Source organism: Dioscorea cayenensis, chromosome 3 (assembly GCF_009730915.1).
Source record: "Dioscorea cayenensis subsp. rotundata cultivar TDr96_F1 chromosome 3, TDr96_F1_v2_PseudoChromosome.rev07_lg8_w22 25.fasta, whole genome shotgun sequence".
NCBI classification, from domain to species: Eukaryota; Viridiplantae; Streptophyta; class Magnoliopsida; order Dioscoreales; family Dioscoreaceae; genus Dioscorea; species Dioscorea cayenensis.
The window spans coordinates 3660307-3675445 of NC_052473.1; the positions used below are offsets into that span (position 1 = coordinate 3660307).

Genomic DNA, 15139 nt, shown 5'->3' on the forward strand with positions numbered 1-15139 from the left:
TGCATATGTTTTGATTACAAAGGATTGTTGAGAAGATTTTGGCTTGTGGGAGTATCTCAATAATTGGCATGCATGGTAATTGGGTTATTTATCTAGGTTTTTGTTTTCCTCATTTGATTGTGTTGTTGAGTTTTATGGGGATAAAAACGTAGATCAAATGCTCCTCAATTAAAAAGACTTGAAGGTGTGTTTAATTTATAGAATTTATTAGGTTTTCAGATAACTTTTGAATTTTGATATTTTTGTTTTTGGTTTGAGTTTATTTTAGTTAACTTGTGATAATGCTGAATTTCTCATTGATGAAAATTCTACTATTTAACTCTTTCATGAATCGGGAATAGCATTAGTCACGTTTTTTATTTTATTTTATTTTATTTTTTTATTTTAAATTTTTATTAATCCAGAGTAGCATCCTTCAAAAAAATATAAAAAAAAAGAAGCAACGTAAAACTGGCAACATATAAATACTTTTTTTATATAAATGTTTTGAAAATATTATTTATTATTATCATTATTATTATTTCTTTCTGGGTCCCACAGCACCAACTCCACAATAATCAACAGTACACTTCTAACCTTGTATATTGGCATTTTGCTTGCATTTCCTTGTAAAATTGATAATTGCTAATCTGCAACTGAAAATAAAAATTTGCCTATAAATTATCCTTTGCTTATATATTGGCATGACAAAAATCAACTAAAAAAAGTTAATGTGAAAAAACACTCCCTCAGAGCCATCTAAGCAAAACAACAAACATGATTTTGAGAAAAAAAGTATATTAATAATTATTCGCTTCTCCGGGGGTATGTATGCAAACAAATTTCTCATAGAATTTTCTTTAACAATGTTGATCAAGAATTATAAAGCCAAATATGGTTATCTTAATAGAAAACAAAAGTGAAGCTCAATGATCATTGGAAACACAAGTCTAGATTGAACAACTAAAAAGAATGAGTTTGAGCAGCAGTACTGTCTTTAAAGTCCATCATCTTTTTTGCTTTTTAACTCAGTCTAGTTATGAACTTTCTTATTGCATTGATCACTGGAAGAGGGTTCTCAAGATGCACAGCATGGCCACTGTTTGGTACTATGAGCATATCGCACAATGGTTCATCGTCTCCGACTTGATGGACGTCACGTGAATTATTTATTTCATTCAACATACATTCAGATATTTCTCTGAACTTAGTATCGGTTTCGCCAACTATGAGAAGAAGAGGTTTGCTGCTATCCTTCAAGTCTTCCCACAGTGACCTAACAGTTAAAGATTACATTAGAATGAATCAATGATTCAATAAATCCATGAGCAAATGAATGAAAGGATCTTTGGTTTTTAATCACTATTGACAAATTATTGGACTTGGAACATATTAGTTTGTAAATATAGGATTGGAAGTTCTCAAATGGGATTAGAGTTTTGTAAATATAGGAGAAAAATATAGGCCACATTCCTATATTAGTTTGTAATATATAAGGAATTAAAAAAAAGAAAAACAAACAAACACTCGAAGATCAACGTATTTCATGTCTATCAGCTTGTTTTCCTCATCAGATAAAAGTAATAAAAATTAGAGTTTGTGTCAAAAACAAGGTCCTTTTCACCTTCTAAAAGCAAGATGCTTGCAGATATTCAATTGCAGAGGTATATATGCAAGAAATAGAGAAGTTTGCTTTGCATTAGCACCCCAATGAAATTTTGTAGGAGTATATATGTGGAAAATAACATTTGCAACTAATGTGTTTTTGTCGAAGGGGATTAAAACAAAAGAATATTGAGATAAGAAACAAGCTCACCTTTGTCTTCCAATGCTCAAGCCGCGTAAAGATTTTGCAAGAGTTTGAATGTCGTCATGCCTGACACGGCTGCTGAGAATTTGTTGAAAGTGTGGATGGCTTCTTAGGCTGTTAATAAGTAGTAAGACAAGGAAAAATTTAACTGTTTGCAAGCATAAAACAATCATCCTCAAGTTTCTTTGTTTGCTTATATTCTATAACCAACTACAGAGACATTCCGTCTGCGTGGTAGATTTATTTATCTTCTATGTTTATTTGGTACTGGTAACCATCATTTGCACAATATTAATGTTGCTAAGTTTTAGATGCGAACTATAAACAGTATCTGGACTCGATAGAATCAAAGGCTTAAGTTGACAGGTAGAGACTAAGACTTCAATATAATGCATGATGGTTTGAGTGATTCAAAGTTGAAAACAATTCCAATACTTCTTTATATCTAGATAACCTTTTCAGACAATAGCATTGCTGAGGATATGAGAGAATAGTGTCATAGTGACAGAGCTATAGAAAACCTAAGAAAAGAGGTATTAAACATTATCTTTAAGGTTTGCCATGAACTCGTAATGAAGACACATGTTGACAAGCAGGATGCAGATGATGTTAGTTGCAAAGCAAATGCATATTATATGGTCTTGATTCAACCCAATGGGTTTTGAGCTAAATAAGGATGAGTGACCCAGGCTTATAAATTTATATCCATTTTTACTAACCTAGCCAGAAATGAATAGGACTATTAATTACACTAATAGATAATCTGTGTTCAATGATTACCTTGTCCAAAGTTTGCCTGAATACCATGTCTCCAAGAAACGTTGCAAACCAAAGGCCAATAGGTTTCGAGCCCTCGCATCATCTTGAGCAGCACGAACTCTTCTAGCTGCTTCATCCCTTAGTCCTGGACTTCCGGATATTATTACTGCTCCATGAATCTTCATCATAACATTTTTACTCATCAATTGTTGCAAGAAATGTACAAGCAAAATAATCGCGGAAGAAACCAAAATACCTTCTCTTTGTACTTCAGTGCCATGTGCAATGCAATTCTTGCCCCCATTGAATATCCAACAAGAACAACACCTCCAGTGGTGACATCACATATGAGCTTATGCAATATTTCTGTCACTAAGTCAAGTGAAATCATAAATCCTTGTTTTGATTGGAGATTAGATTCTCCATGCCCAGGTAGATCAATAGAAATGCATCTTGTTGTGGCTGAGAGAGGCCTCATTACTGGAATCCAGTCCTCGCTTGTACCCAGAAATCCATGGAGAAAGATAACTGCCTTATTCTGCATAAAGTGAACCATATCAAGGTAAGAATCTTTAGTAAGGACATTACATTTGCCCACAACTCTGAATTAAAGATGAACAAATTAAATTAAATATAGGAAAACAGGAAAACAATAAAAAAACTGAAATGATTTTAGGATCTACAGAACACTATTGTGCAACACGGTATCTTTCATGGATTGTTCAACCAATAAATCTCGGGCAACTGACACAGAACTCAAGACATGAGGCTATTTCTCTGAGTTGCACAAGATTATGCTTGGATTTTATAAAAATGGGGAAGCTTCAGCTGAAAGAAAATGATAAATAGCCTAATTGAGAAAAGTATTTTATTGATGATGAAGTCTTCCCATCTTAGTCCTGTCCATTGTTTTAAAACCTTCTTCACCAAGATCATTCATATATTTACCGACATCGTGAGTTGCATTTTATGCATAAAAGCTCTAGTAACCAATTACACATGCCGCTAGCTGTTTTTACAAGGAGAGCATCACTGATGATAGAAATATTAGATTCTTTTTTGATACTTTTGACTATGGGTTGTAGTGATTTGAACGCATTCCTCAAAGAAAAGGACAAGCTGGGAGAGTTCGATTCTATTGGTACACGGGTCGCCGATAGAGCTCTCACCGAGTGGTGAGAGTTCGATTCTCGGCTGAGGGCACATTTCTAGGAGTTGTGAATGATGTAAATTTTTGATAAGGAGAGCTTAACAAAGAAGAAAAATGTTAGGAAAAACATTCATACATTCATTCAAGTTCAGATATGCATATATATCACAGAACACAAGATGATAGGTCAACACTAAACCCAAGACATCACACTTTTTTCAAAAAGCGATTCCACAAAAGCAAGTAGCTTTTAGTCCACTACAGCTAATTCATCTTTTTGTTAGAGAAATTTCAGACTCTAACACTCCTCCTTGAAATTTCTCATTGAGATTCCCATCATTGATCTCAGTTTTTCAAACTTATCCTTTTTCCAAAGCTTTGGTCATAATGTCCGCGAAGTTGTTCATTAGTCTCTTTGCAATACTTTTAGCTCAATTTCTTCAAGTCTTTCGACTTCTCTAATAGCATGAAACTTGACTTTTATATGCTTTGTTCTTCCATGATTAACTGGGTTCTTGGACATTGCAATGGCTGATTTGTTATCCACCCAAATTGTTGTAGCTTGATTCTGAACTTGTCCCAAATCAGATAAGATTTTTCTAAGCCAAATTGCTTGATTTGTTGCTCCATACGCTGAAATATATTCTGCTCTGCCGAGGATCGAGCTACAACTTCTTGTTTCTTTTGAATTCCAAAAAAAACACCACTCGCTAAAAGAAAAAAACATAGCCCGATGTACTCTTTGAATCATCAACACTGCCTCGCCCAATCACTCGCTCAGAAACCAATAAGATCATGACTTTCCCTTTTTGAGAAAAGAACACCATAATCAGTAGAGCCTCTAATATATCTCAATACTCTCTTTGTTGCACAAAGATGAGCCTTGATGGGAGAATGCATAAATCTAGAAAAAAGCAAGCTAGTAGCATACATAATGTCGTCTTGTTGTAGACAAATATAAGAGACTTCCAATAATGTTTCTATAATTTGAAGCATCAACCTTGCTTTCCCCATCATCAATGGAAAATTTTGCATTAACTGTCAAAGGAGTAGCAACTGATTTTGCTTTCTCCATATGAAATTTTTTTAGCACTTGCCAAACATACTCCGTTGATGATAAAAAAATACTCATCCCGCAATTGATGAATCTCCATCCCAAGGAAATACCTCATTTCACCAAGGTCCGACATTTCAAACTCCTTTTTCCATAACTTGTTTGAAATCCAAAAATCATGGCTGAATTTCCACCAAAGAATTAGCAAATCATCAACATATAAGGAGAGTACAAGCTGAATTTTTATGACCTTCAGCTTTTTTAACATAAAGAGTGGCCTCATTTTTGCTCCTTTTGAAACCCATTCTCTGCAAATAAGTATCAATTTTGTCGTACTCAAGCTCTTGGAGCTTGTTTAAGGCCATAAAGAGCTTTTGATAAGCTTTATATACCCTTGGCTTCACTACCAACAACTTCAAAACCTTCAGGCTGTTCAACAAAAATTTCTTCATTTAGCATGCCATTGAGAAAAGCAGATTTAACATCAAGATGAAAAATTTTCCATCCAAACTTAGCTGCAAGAGCAACCAACATTCTGATTGTATCATGCCTTGCCACGTGGAGCAAAAAGTGTCCGATAATCTATGCCTTGTTGTTGTGAATAACCCTTAGCCACAAGTCTTGCTTTCAGCTTGTTTATAAAACCATCTGGATTCATTTTGGTTCTATAAACCCACTTGACACCAATGACTTTCTGATTTTGAGGTCTATCAACAAGTTTCCAAGTTGAATTTTTGTTAATCATATGCATCTCCTCCTCCATTGCTGCCCTCCAACCATCATCAACGCTTGCATCTGCATAGTTTGTTGGTTCAAGCTTTACAAAATTGCATCTGTCATAAATTTCTGCAAGTGTTCTTTTGCCTCTTATAGGAGTTTCATCATCATCACTTGAACCACCATCATCTTGTTCTTGAGGTAAAGTAATATTATCAACCTGATTGGAAAATTCAGCTTCACCTTTTTTCCAATTCCATTTTGCAGCTTCATCAACCTTCACATCTCTGCTTACTTGAACCTTGTTAGTCTTCAAATTCAGAACTCTATAGCCTTTCGTGATGCTACTGTAGCCAAGAAATATACCAACAATAGCTTTTGCATCCAATTTATCCCTTTGCACATCAGGAACATGAGCATAGCAAACACTCCCAAAAATTTTCAAGTGATCAACAGAAGGCTTGAAACCATGCCATAATTCATGAGGAATACTGCCTTTTAAAGATTTTGTTGGCAAAAGATTTAATAGATATACTGAGGTATTGACAGCCTCAGCCCAAAACTTTTTTGGCAAGGATTTTTCATACAAAAGGCACCTAGACATCTCCATGATAGTTCTATTTTTCCTCTCACTCACTCCATTTTGTTGAGGAGTGTAAGGAACAGTCAGTTGATGTTGAATGCCATGCTTGTCACAGAACATTTTGAATTTAGAAGAGATATATTCACCTCCATTATCGGTTCTGAGCATCTTGATGCTATGACCAGTTTGCTTTTCCACAAGAGCTTTAAAACTTGTAAATTGGCTCAAAACTTCAGATTTTTGTTTGAGAAAATAAACCCAACACATTCTTGAGTAATCATCTATAAAAATCAAGAAATATTTGCTGCCATTTAAGGATTCAACACTCATTGGTCCACACACATCAGAGTGGATGAGCTGCGCGTCCTCGTGGGCCCTCCAACATCTGCTCCAAATGGCAACCTGTGTATTCTTGCCCATTTGGACATATTTCCACACACATGAACAACATCATTTATAGCGTGCAAATCAAGAACAAGGTTCTTTTTACTATTTGTACTGTCCAAAAGTGGAGTAGCTAGAATGGCCAAATCTTTTTGATGCCACAAGGCATGAATCATCAACTCGAACTAGCATATGCACATGATCAGTCTGCTTCCAATCTATTTGGAAAACTCTTGTTTTTCATGCGCAGCCACTAAAAATTTGACTAGCTGGATCATGAATAATGCAGGACATTTTGTTGTGAAACATGTAAGGAAAAACCTTTCTAGCATTTGACCCACACTTAGAAGATTTTGACTTATCTCGTGTACATAAAGCACATCATCAAATGAGCTTGATACACGATGGTGTGCTAATGGCTGCCGTGTCTTACTTCCTCTCATATCGAGGTACTCCATCGCTCCACTCTTCACTTTTTGAGGTAAAGGTTGTAGTCTAAATGCTTGAAAAACTTCAACATCAATGTCATATGGCTTGTGCGAGCCACTATCAACGAAGCCAAAAAGTTGTTGGTGTTACTGAGATGCTTGACAAGTTACAACAAACAACTTCTCTTCGCTTCGTATTCATTTTCCGCCACTGAGCTTGTTGTCTTGCTGATTTCCTTTGCTTTTACAAACTTTTTCAACATGTCCAAGCTGATTACAGGCTCTACATTTCACATTTGGCCTCCACCAACAATAATTTTCAGAGTGATTTTCTTTTTTACAATGAGGACATGGAGGGAACTTGCCCTTTGTCCACTTTTTGCTCCTTGTCCCTCATTCTTCCTCCTTGTCTCTTCTTCCTCACCAAGGTACTTCTTCCCACCAAAGTGCTTCTTCTCACCCGAAGTGCTTCTTCTCACCACCTCGAGGAACCTTTCCCCTTTGCTTTGCAAGAAAAAGCCCCTTCATTACTAGTTTCTTTGTCTCATTAATCTTCCGCCTCGAGCTTGAAAAGCATGAACAAGCTCACCAAAGAAATCTTTGGTTAAATCTTTTGAGTCTTCAAGTGAAGAAATTTTAGACTCAAATCTCTCCGCAAGTCACTAAAACTTTTTCTACCACCCTTTCATCGGTCAAGTCTTCACCAAGAAGTCTGATTTTGTTAACAACTTCCATCAACCTGTCTGCAAACTCCTTTATGGATTCATTGTCTTTCATATTCAACACTTGAAATTGCCTCTTTAAATTTAGAATCTGCATTTTTCTTGGTTCTATCACTACCCAGCATACATCTCCTCGAGCTTGTCCCAAGCTTCTTTTGGTGTTTCACAATCCATGATTCTTAAAAATTGTTTCGAAACAAGACCATGAATGATGCGACAAAGCTCTTGGAGCTTTAGTCTTTTCTTCTTCATGAGCCCGGATCCGATTGAGTGTTGGGTTGTCTCCAAGAGGTGGTACTTCCTTCTCGCCTTCAACCCACCGCCATAGACCAAGACCTCTCAAATAAGCCTTCATTTTAACAGACCCGGACTTGATAATTTTTCACCACTTAAAAGTCGGAGGTGAAAAGGTTTAGTATGCTGTTGGAAGCCATAGGGATTTAAGGTATGATTTTTTTGAGGTATTTGTAGAGGAAGCCCTTGCTGATTTTTTGTTTTTAATCACAGTCCCATAAGATCTATGAGAGCTCGATGCCATGATGTAAATTTTTTTGATAAGGAGAGCTTAACAAAGAAGAAAAATGTTAGGGAAAAACATTCATACATTCATTCAAGTTCAGATATGCATATATATCACGTGAACACAAGATGATAGGTCAACACTAAAACCCAAGACATCACACTTTTTTTCAAAAAGCAGATTCCACTAAAAAGCAAAGTAGCTTTTAGTCCACTCACACTAATTCATCTTTTTGTTAGAGAAATTTCAGACTCTAACAGTGAATAGTGGTTGTGTATGGGTGGTTCCAGCGCCCACGTGAGTGCGCCCTGCCCTCCCACTTGTTCCACCGAGGCTTGTGCACGTCCCCCGGGTCTCCCAGTGGGTTCGCCCACCCTCTTCCCAGAAAAGGACAAGCTCACCGGTAGTACTTCAAGCAGAAAGGGGGTGAAAGGCAATTCCTGGCCTCTAGAATAGGTTTTGGCCATGGGAAGGGAAAGGAACCAATGCAATAGTGTTATCCAAATAACCCAGAATGACCACACAGGACCACTAGTTGATACACTGCAATCAAAGCTATAGAGCAACCAAAAGAGTAGAAGACACCTTGCAGGAGAACAAAGGGATTAACTTTTGCAATTGATGCAAAAATAAGCTTTCTGTCCTATAACTGATGCTTAAATATCATTTTAACATGGAAACATAACACAAAGTAGATTGACTAGAAATGGAAAACTACATATTACCAAGTGAAGCAGAAAGCAGATAATATTTGATTAAAAATAGGAAAGCAGGACTGAATTAGGTCTTCTTTACCTTCATGGGAAAGACCATATGATGCCTAAGCTTTGTAAAGAAGGTTCCTCTTTTGTCTTCTATGTCATCATTCCTAATAAAGCCAGCTGTGGACTAAGTTTACGAGGCTTTAGGGTTGCTTAAAAGGTTCTCTAGGGGATCCCTGCATCAGATTTACATTAAGGCTTTTGTAATTGTTTGTCTCCATTTCAATAATCATGATTTTGTTTAAGTGGTACTGCCTGCAACTGACAAGGGACATTGCTGTACTGGTTGACCACCAGCAAGTTTATGCTAGATGCTAACAAAACAAATCAAAGAAGAGAACCAAAACCTCATTGATGGATCTAGAAATTCAAACTAGTCTCCTGATTACACAGCAAAGGCCATCCTACTCTCATAAAGAGAACATAAGGACCATCAGGATAGCCCCAAAACACATTGTTGCGAATTTAAACTACACTAGGATAAACAACTAACAAGTGATAAACACAGAAATAACCATGAATTATTAAATAATACTAATTTAACAGTTTATCTGTGCAATGAAGTGTAAAATATTAATATGTGAATGCCTCTGAAGCATTGACTAGTCATGCAACAGTTCTGATATTAGACGGACACTAGTTACACAAGTGATGAAATGGCCTCCATGCATTTATCTAGACTATGTGAATATCACTTCAAGGAAATGTGGATTCTTTCTTCCACAAAACACAATAACTAATTCATAGACTTGTTCCAAAGGAAGGTTGTCGTTGTTTTTCTTTGAAAGCCTTCATTCAAATTCCTTCTCTTTTCACCAGATATACTGACAGGAACCTCTGTCATTCTATTTTTCCCTAAGGCAGATCATAAGTAGTCAACAGGCGCTATGAGCATTGAGAACCCAAAAAAATCAGGGTACCATTTGTGGAAGATATCCACTTGTACTTGTGAAAGGATAAATCAAAATTTCCACCAGAAAAAAAAATAAAATAAAATTAAGTGACATAAATGAACATTGCTGGACCAAATGCTAGGACTATTTGTTTGCAGAAATAGCATCCAATAATGCAGGTGCAGTAAATATGACAAATATATAGCGCTAGCATAAGGGTTGTCACCCCTAACATGCCTGTCTCTGAAAATTGCACAGTTCAGAGAAAACAGTTAGACAACTCTTGGCTTTTCTTCTTCCAAAGTTTTCTATCAAACACTAGTCTACTGAAGATAACAAGTTATTCCTATTAACACCTTAATTCTTTATTATTCATTCACTTGAATATCTCAGATTATTTAATTGAATCTACAAAAAACTTTCAAATGTTTTATAAGTAATGTACAATTAATTCAAGTTCATAAATCATAAGTAATTAGGGAAGAATAGATACAAATGAAATTAATGCTCAATATCAATGAGATTATAAGCATATAAAATTAGCAGATGTAAATTTTAAAGTATGCATGAGGAAAGGGATCTACATAATCTTGCAAGAAAGAACCAAATGGCTGTTATAGTTTTTTTCCTCTGGAATTATCAAGAAGTTGGGGGAGAAAAAGAAAAACATATGGTAAAGATGCAAACACCATCAACGAATACACCTTGTATTGAAAAAGAATAACTTACATTTGTGGCGAGTCCAACCTCTTGAAATTTGGTGGAATATGAAAACTCTTCAGTATTGACATCTAAATGGTACGACCTAACCTGCTCTGCTAGATAAGCTCTTTGAATAACTTTATGGTTTATTTGGAAATTTTGTAGGTAAAATTGTGCATCTTCAACAGCAGCTTCAATAGTGTCACCATCTGGATGTGCACAAATTATGAGAGGTTTATTGGATATATCTTGCTTTAGCCATCGGTATGTTCCAAGGCCATGAGATATTGTTGATTGACATTTTTTATTTCTCATGCTGCAGATTGCAGCATTCTGTTGCTCAAGATAATAGGCAAATTGAATGTAGGCTGACAAACTTAGGCCACTTTCAAATGCACTACTGATAACAGCCATCTTGTCATGTAGCTGAGCCCATCTTGCAATCATTGCCGCATTTTCAAATCCACCAACAGCACTAGGTTTGATGACCTGAAATGAAAGAAATTACCATGCTATCTAAGAAATGGCTACATGTTTGGCAGTAATTTAGTATTGTACTTACAAGAGCAACAACTCCGCTATGCACAAATTTCTCAAGTTGTTTGAAGATATCTCCTCTAATGTTGTCGACAGTCTCATCCAATGCTACAGGTATGCCAGTTTCTTCACAAAACTTAATAATATCACTCTCAAGGCATACAGGTTCCTAAATAATCAGAAAGAATAAGTTAATCATCACACTGAAGCACTGAAGAAAAGAAGTTACATTTAGCTCGGAAAAATGGTTATCTTGTTCCAAAAGAATGAGAAGAAAGCATCCTGTACATACTTGGTATATACTTCTACCATCCAATTTATACCATACGTCCCTAAAGGACTATAAACTAGAGGGTGAAATTCCAAGATTTATATGCATGTACATATATATATATATATAATAGACACCTCTAGTTTAATTAGAATTTTTGGATGCCCTTTGGCTGCTACCATCGGTAAAAGGTAATAGACACTGACATCAGATGCCCTTTTGCCAATTGGCTCACATACTTCGGGGCTTGCCTATACAACAATAAAAGCTAAGAAGAATCTAGCCCATGGTATCATGCAAGTCCTTTCAACAGGTTTTCATTTCAAATATCTAAGATCAGTATGGATTAAGGATCCATGAGGCCATGAGAAAGCAAAACTAAATTATGAAGTGCAAATGGTTGAAGGGCAAATACTTATTGGGAAAAAAAGAAAGAAAAAAAAGAACGAGAATCATGCATAATACCTCTATGTACGCAAGGTCAAAATCTTTAACAAGAGATGCGAATTGTAATGCCTCTTTGTAGGTCCACATCTGATTGGCATCAACACGTATATGGATCTGGTATCCAACCACCTCTCTTATCTCCTGTATGACAATAGCATCTTCAATGGGACTTTCCCGTCGTGCAACCTGTAGTGAAAGCATTGGATAAATATTCATTTCTAATATTAACCAGGAGGAAACTGCTCATGCACTAAAGAAAACAATAATTTAAGAAGACTAATGCATAATAAGACAGTAACAATAATGAGCTTCGAATACTAGATTTATTTGTTTGAAGCTGAAACATTTGAGACTCACTTCTGGTTTTTAATCTTGGCAGCATTCATACCTTCAATTTTATGGTAGTGAAACCTTCCTCGACAAGCTGAGACACAACATGAGCAACATTCTTCGGTGTACCCTTACAATCCACAAGAGCAGAAATATGTACCCGTGCTGATTTTTTTACAATGACATCATCAATTAATTCTGATCTCACTGACTTAAGACTACCTAGGGATGCGCTCTTATATCCAGAAAGTACATCAGATAAACTACAACCACATCTTGCAGCTAGCGCATTAAGTATAGCCATCTCCAAACCACACCTGACACTTGGAAAGATAGAGGATGGCTGAAAGAGAAAAAGAAAAATACAGCACAAAATGAGAAACAGATTAATTATGGAAAAAAAAGGTAGCACTTAGATCAAAATAAAGCACTCACCTGAACTCCTAAACACCTCCAGATCCAGCATGAGATGGAGCCCTTGAGCAAAGAAAAAAGGCAACTTATTTCAACTCCTTTAATTATGTTAAGCAGAAATCTCACTTGTTCTTCAACATCTTCCATGTCCTCCTGGTGAATTTCAAGTGGTGCAACCTGTTTGGAGATTTCATCATGGACCATTCATAATTTACAAATAATGACTATAATATAGTAATTAGTGTTAAGAGTAACTAATAGTTCTACGATTGTTAATTTGGAAAATGTGAATTTGAATACATAAGAATGGATTTCTCATCCAATTAGCTTAATCTTTTGGGTTGGATAGGGTACAAATAATATGTTTAGCTTGCATCTGGCTATTTGGTTTGTTTGCAATGTGGCTAGTTAAAATAGATTAGCATGTATCAAGGAGGCATGTTAAAGTAACAGTGAATTTGGTAATGAAGACACTTGAGAAAGATGCTAAACATAAGGCAGTGAGAATCAGAAGAGGGTCTTATAGCAAATGTTGTGCTCAAATTGTCTCATAATTTCCCCAACCTAGTAAATTTAATGTTCCAGGGCAATAGCGCGTATATAATTGAGAAAACTCAAGCAATTGAAATTCTAAAGATGTTGGAAGCTAAGAATTGGTGAATCAGAAAAGGGTCTGCTGGCTTGTACAAATTGGGGGTGCTTGAGCTACAGCCATCCACACAGTATGAAAATAATAGGCATGCTCATCGAATCTCTTGTTGGTTTCAATCTACTAACAGAGTTGCCAATATGTTACATTCAAATAGAGAAACTGCATGAATTAGGATCCATTCCTTTTGGATCCTTAAGTTGCAGGAATTGTGGGTGCATGTTGCAATGTCAGGGACCTCGAGAGCAGTGACACCGGTGCAGCAAAAATCAACTGGTGACATCGTTCTACAAGGCGCAGTCACTGCAAGTACAAGGTCAACCAAGTTCAACCACTGTCATGGGTTAATTAATTAATCCATTATATGAACAACTGTAATTAGTGGTTAATTAGCATCTTGAGTGATTAGTATTCTGGGAGTTTGTGCCTGTCTAGGTTGTTAAAAGAGTGGTTATGGAGGGTGTGATTTGGTCATGATTAGGTGGTAAAGGAGTGAGTGGCACGTGTTGCAGTGTCAAGCTGTGTTGCCCATGTCAATAGATATGCATGAATGTAATGAATGCAAGGCAACAATGAAATCTGTTCCTCAGCCTTTGTCTCCTCTCTTATCCCTCCTCTTCTCCTCTACTTTCTCATCTCTGCTCCTCTCCCTCCTCCTCATAACCTTTACAACTAATCAGCACGCATCAGCACCTTGAAAAATTAAAACTTCATGCAACGAGTTAAAGGAATTGGTGGTGAATAGAAGTGAAAGTGATCTCAAGAAGTTACATTTGTGGTTTCACAGTAACCTGAACAAGATTAAATTCAATGGAGTAGAACCCAAAAAGCATTTTCTAGAAGTTGAGACAGTTGTATATAGCCAAGTGCAAGAATTTGAAGAATCTTCCTAGGATCCTGTATCTTGTTGCCCTTGTTACCCTAAAGATAGAGTAATGCGAAGTTTTGGAGAAATTTGTCAATAGAGGGAGAAAGAAACAAAGTAAGTTTCAGTAAACCACCCCACCTTCCCCCTGCTAGAAATTTTGAGCATCAGTTCTTTACCAAATTTATTAAGCAAAGGCAATTATTCACTAATTTTATCATGTCTTTCTAATTTAATTATTGAAGGCGGTTCGAAATTGAGTAGACTCTTTGTTGAGCTACACATTATTACAAACAAATTCATCAGACTTGACTATGAAGAGGAATGGTGGAATGGGTGAAAGTGGGATAATGAGCACAACATCTAGTCTTACATAGCAACCAAAATCAATTTCAAAAAGCCCGGGTCCTCTTAACATCTTCTTTCTTCCTCTCACCGGCTAAGCCTTTGTATCCACCCAATGGAAGGCATATAATCCCTCCTAAAGCTAAGCATCAATAATACATCACATGGACTTCCTTTAGAAGGAACAACTATAGTTAGAATTTAACCTCAACTACAAACTAAAGAAATCTAATTGGCCCTCCCAAAGATGAATGATGATTTGGAATGTTGAAAATCAAACTTAATTTATGAATGACATTTACTTTGGTTAATATATTTACAAGTTCATGTAATAGAGTCTAGAAAGTTGAAACAAACCAATCAAACCAAGCTCAAATGCCAATATTAGCTAACATCCTTCTTTGTAAATTGCAGGATAGTTGTGCCACAATGAGAAACTTAAAAAAGCACTTCTTCAAAGTTGGAGTGCCCAAAGTCTTACAGCACACTTTCAGCTTACCATGTAAGGCATCCTCCATTTTTTAAATAATATTGCTATTTGGCCTATTTAGTTCATTAACCACTTGCTACCATTCTTCAACACTTTTCTTTTTGTTCGACATAGCCTCATAGAGATTCTGGGTCCGTTTGATACGCAAGATCTCAAGGGACAACACATGACAACTTCTATTGTTATGTGTTTGATTTACAAATGGAGTGGGAGTACAACAAAAGCCATCGGATCGGTACAACACAACTTCATAAATTTTTTGTACTGCTAAAACCACCGTACAAAAATGTTATCGAATTATAGGACAATTTAATGCAAAATTGTCCCTA

General features: G+C 36.2%; 1 protein-coding gene across 5 annotated transcripts in view; it reads right to left on the reverse strand.

Annotated features, from left to right (window-relative positions):
- Nucleotides 1-772: 772 nt before the first annotated feature.
- Nucleotides 773-15139, reverse strand: part of LOC120252843 (protein PHYLLO, chloroplastic) — a 95270-nt gene continuing 80903 nt past the window's right edge. For 4 of the 5 annotated variants that reach the window (XM_039261036.1, XM_039261032.1, XM_039261044.1 and 1 more), the window contains 9 exons: nt 12483-12638; nt 12106-12390; nt 11736-11903; nt 11025-11168; nt 10490-10951; nt 2805-3086; nt 2570-2727; nt 1796-1903; nt 773-1255 (listed from right to left, as the gene is read on the reverse strand). In XM_039261036.1, the coding sequence (XP_039116970.1) occupies nt 1003-1255; nt 1796-1903; nt 2570-2727; nt 2805-3086; nt 10490-10951; nt 11025-11168; nt 11736-11903; nt 12106-12390; nt 12483-12638 (2016 nt within the window). In that variant the 3' untranslated portion in view covers nt 773-1002. The remainder of the gene's footprint in view (nt 1256-1795; nt 1904-2569; nt 2728-2804; nt 3087-10489; nt 10952-11024; nt 11169-11735; nt 11904-12105; nt 12391-12482; nt 12639-15139) is intronic. The other variant, XM_039261060.1, reaches the window with a different exon arrangement.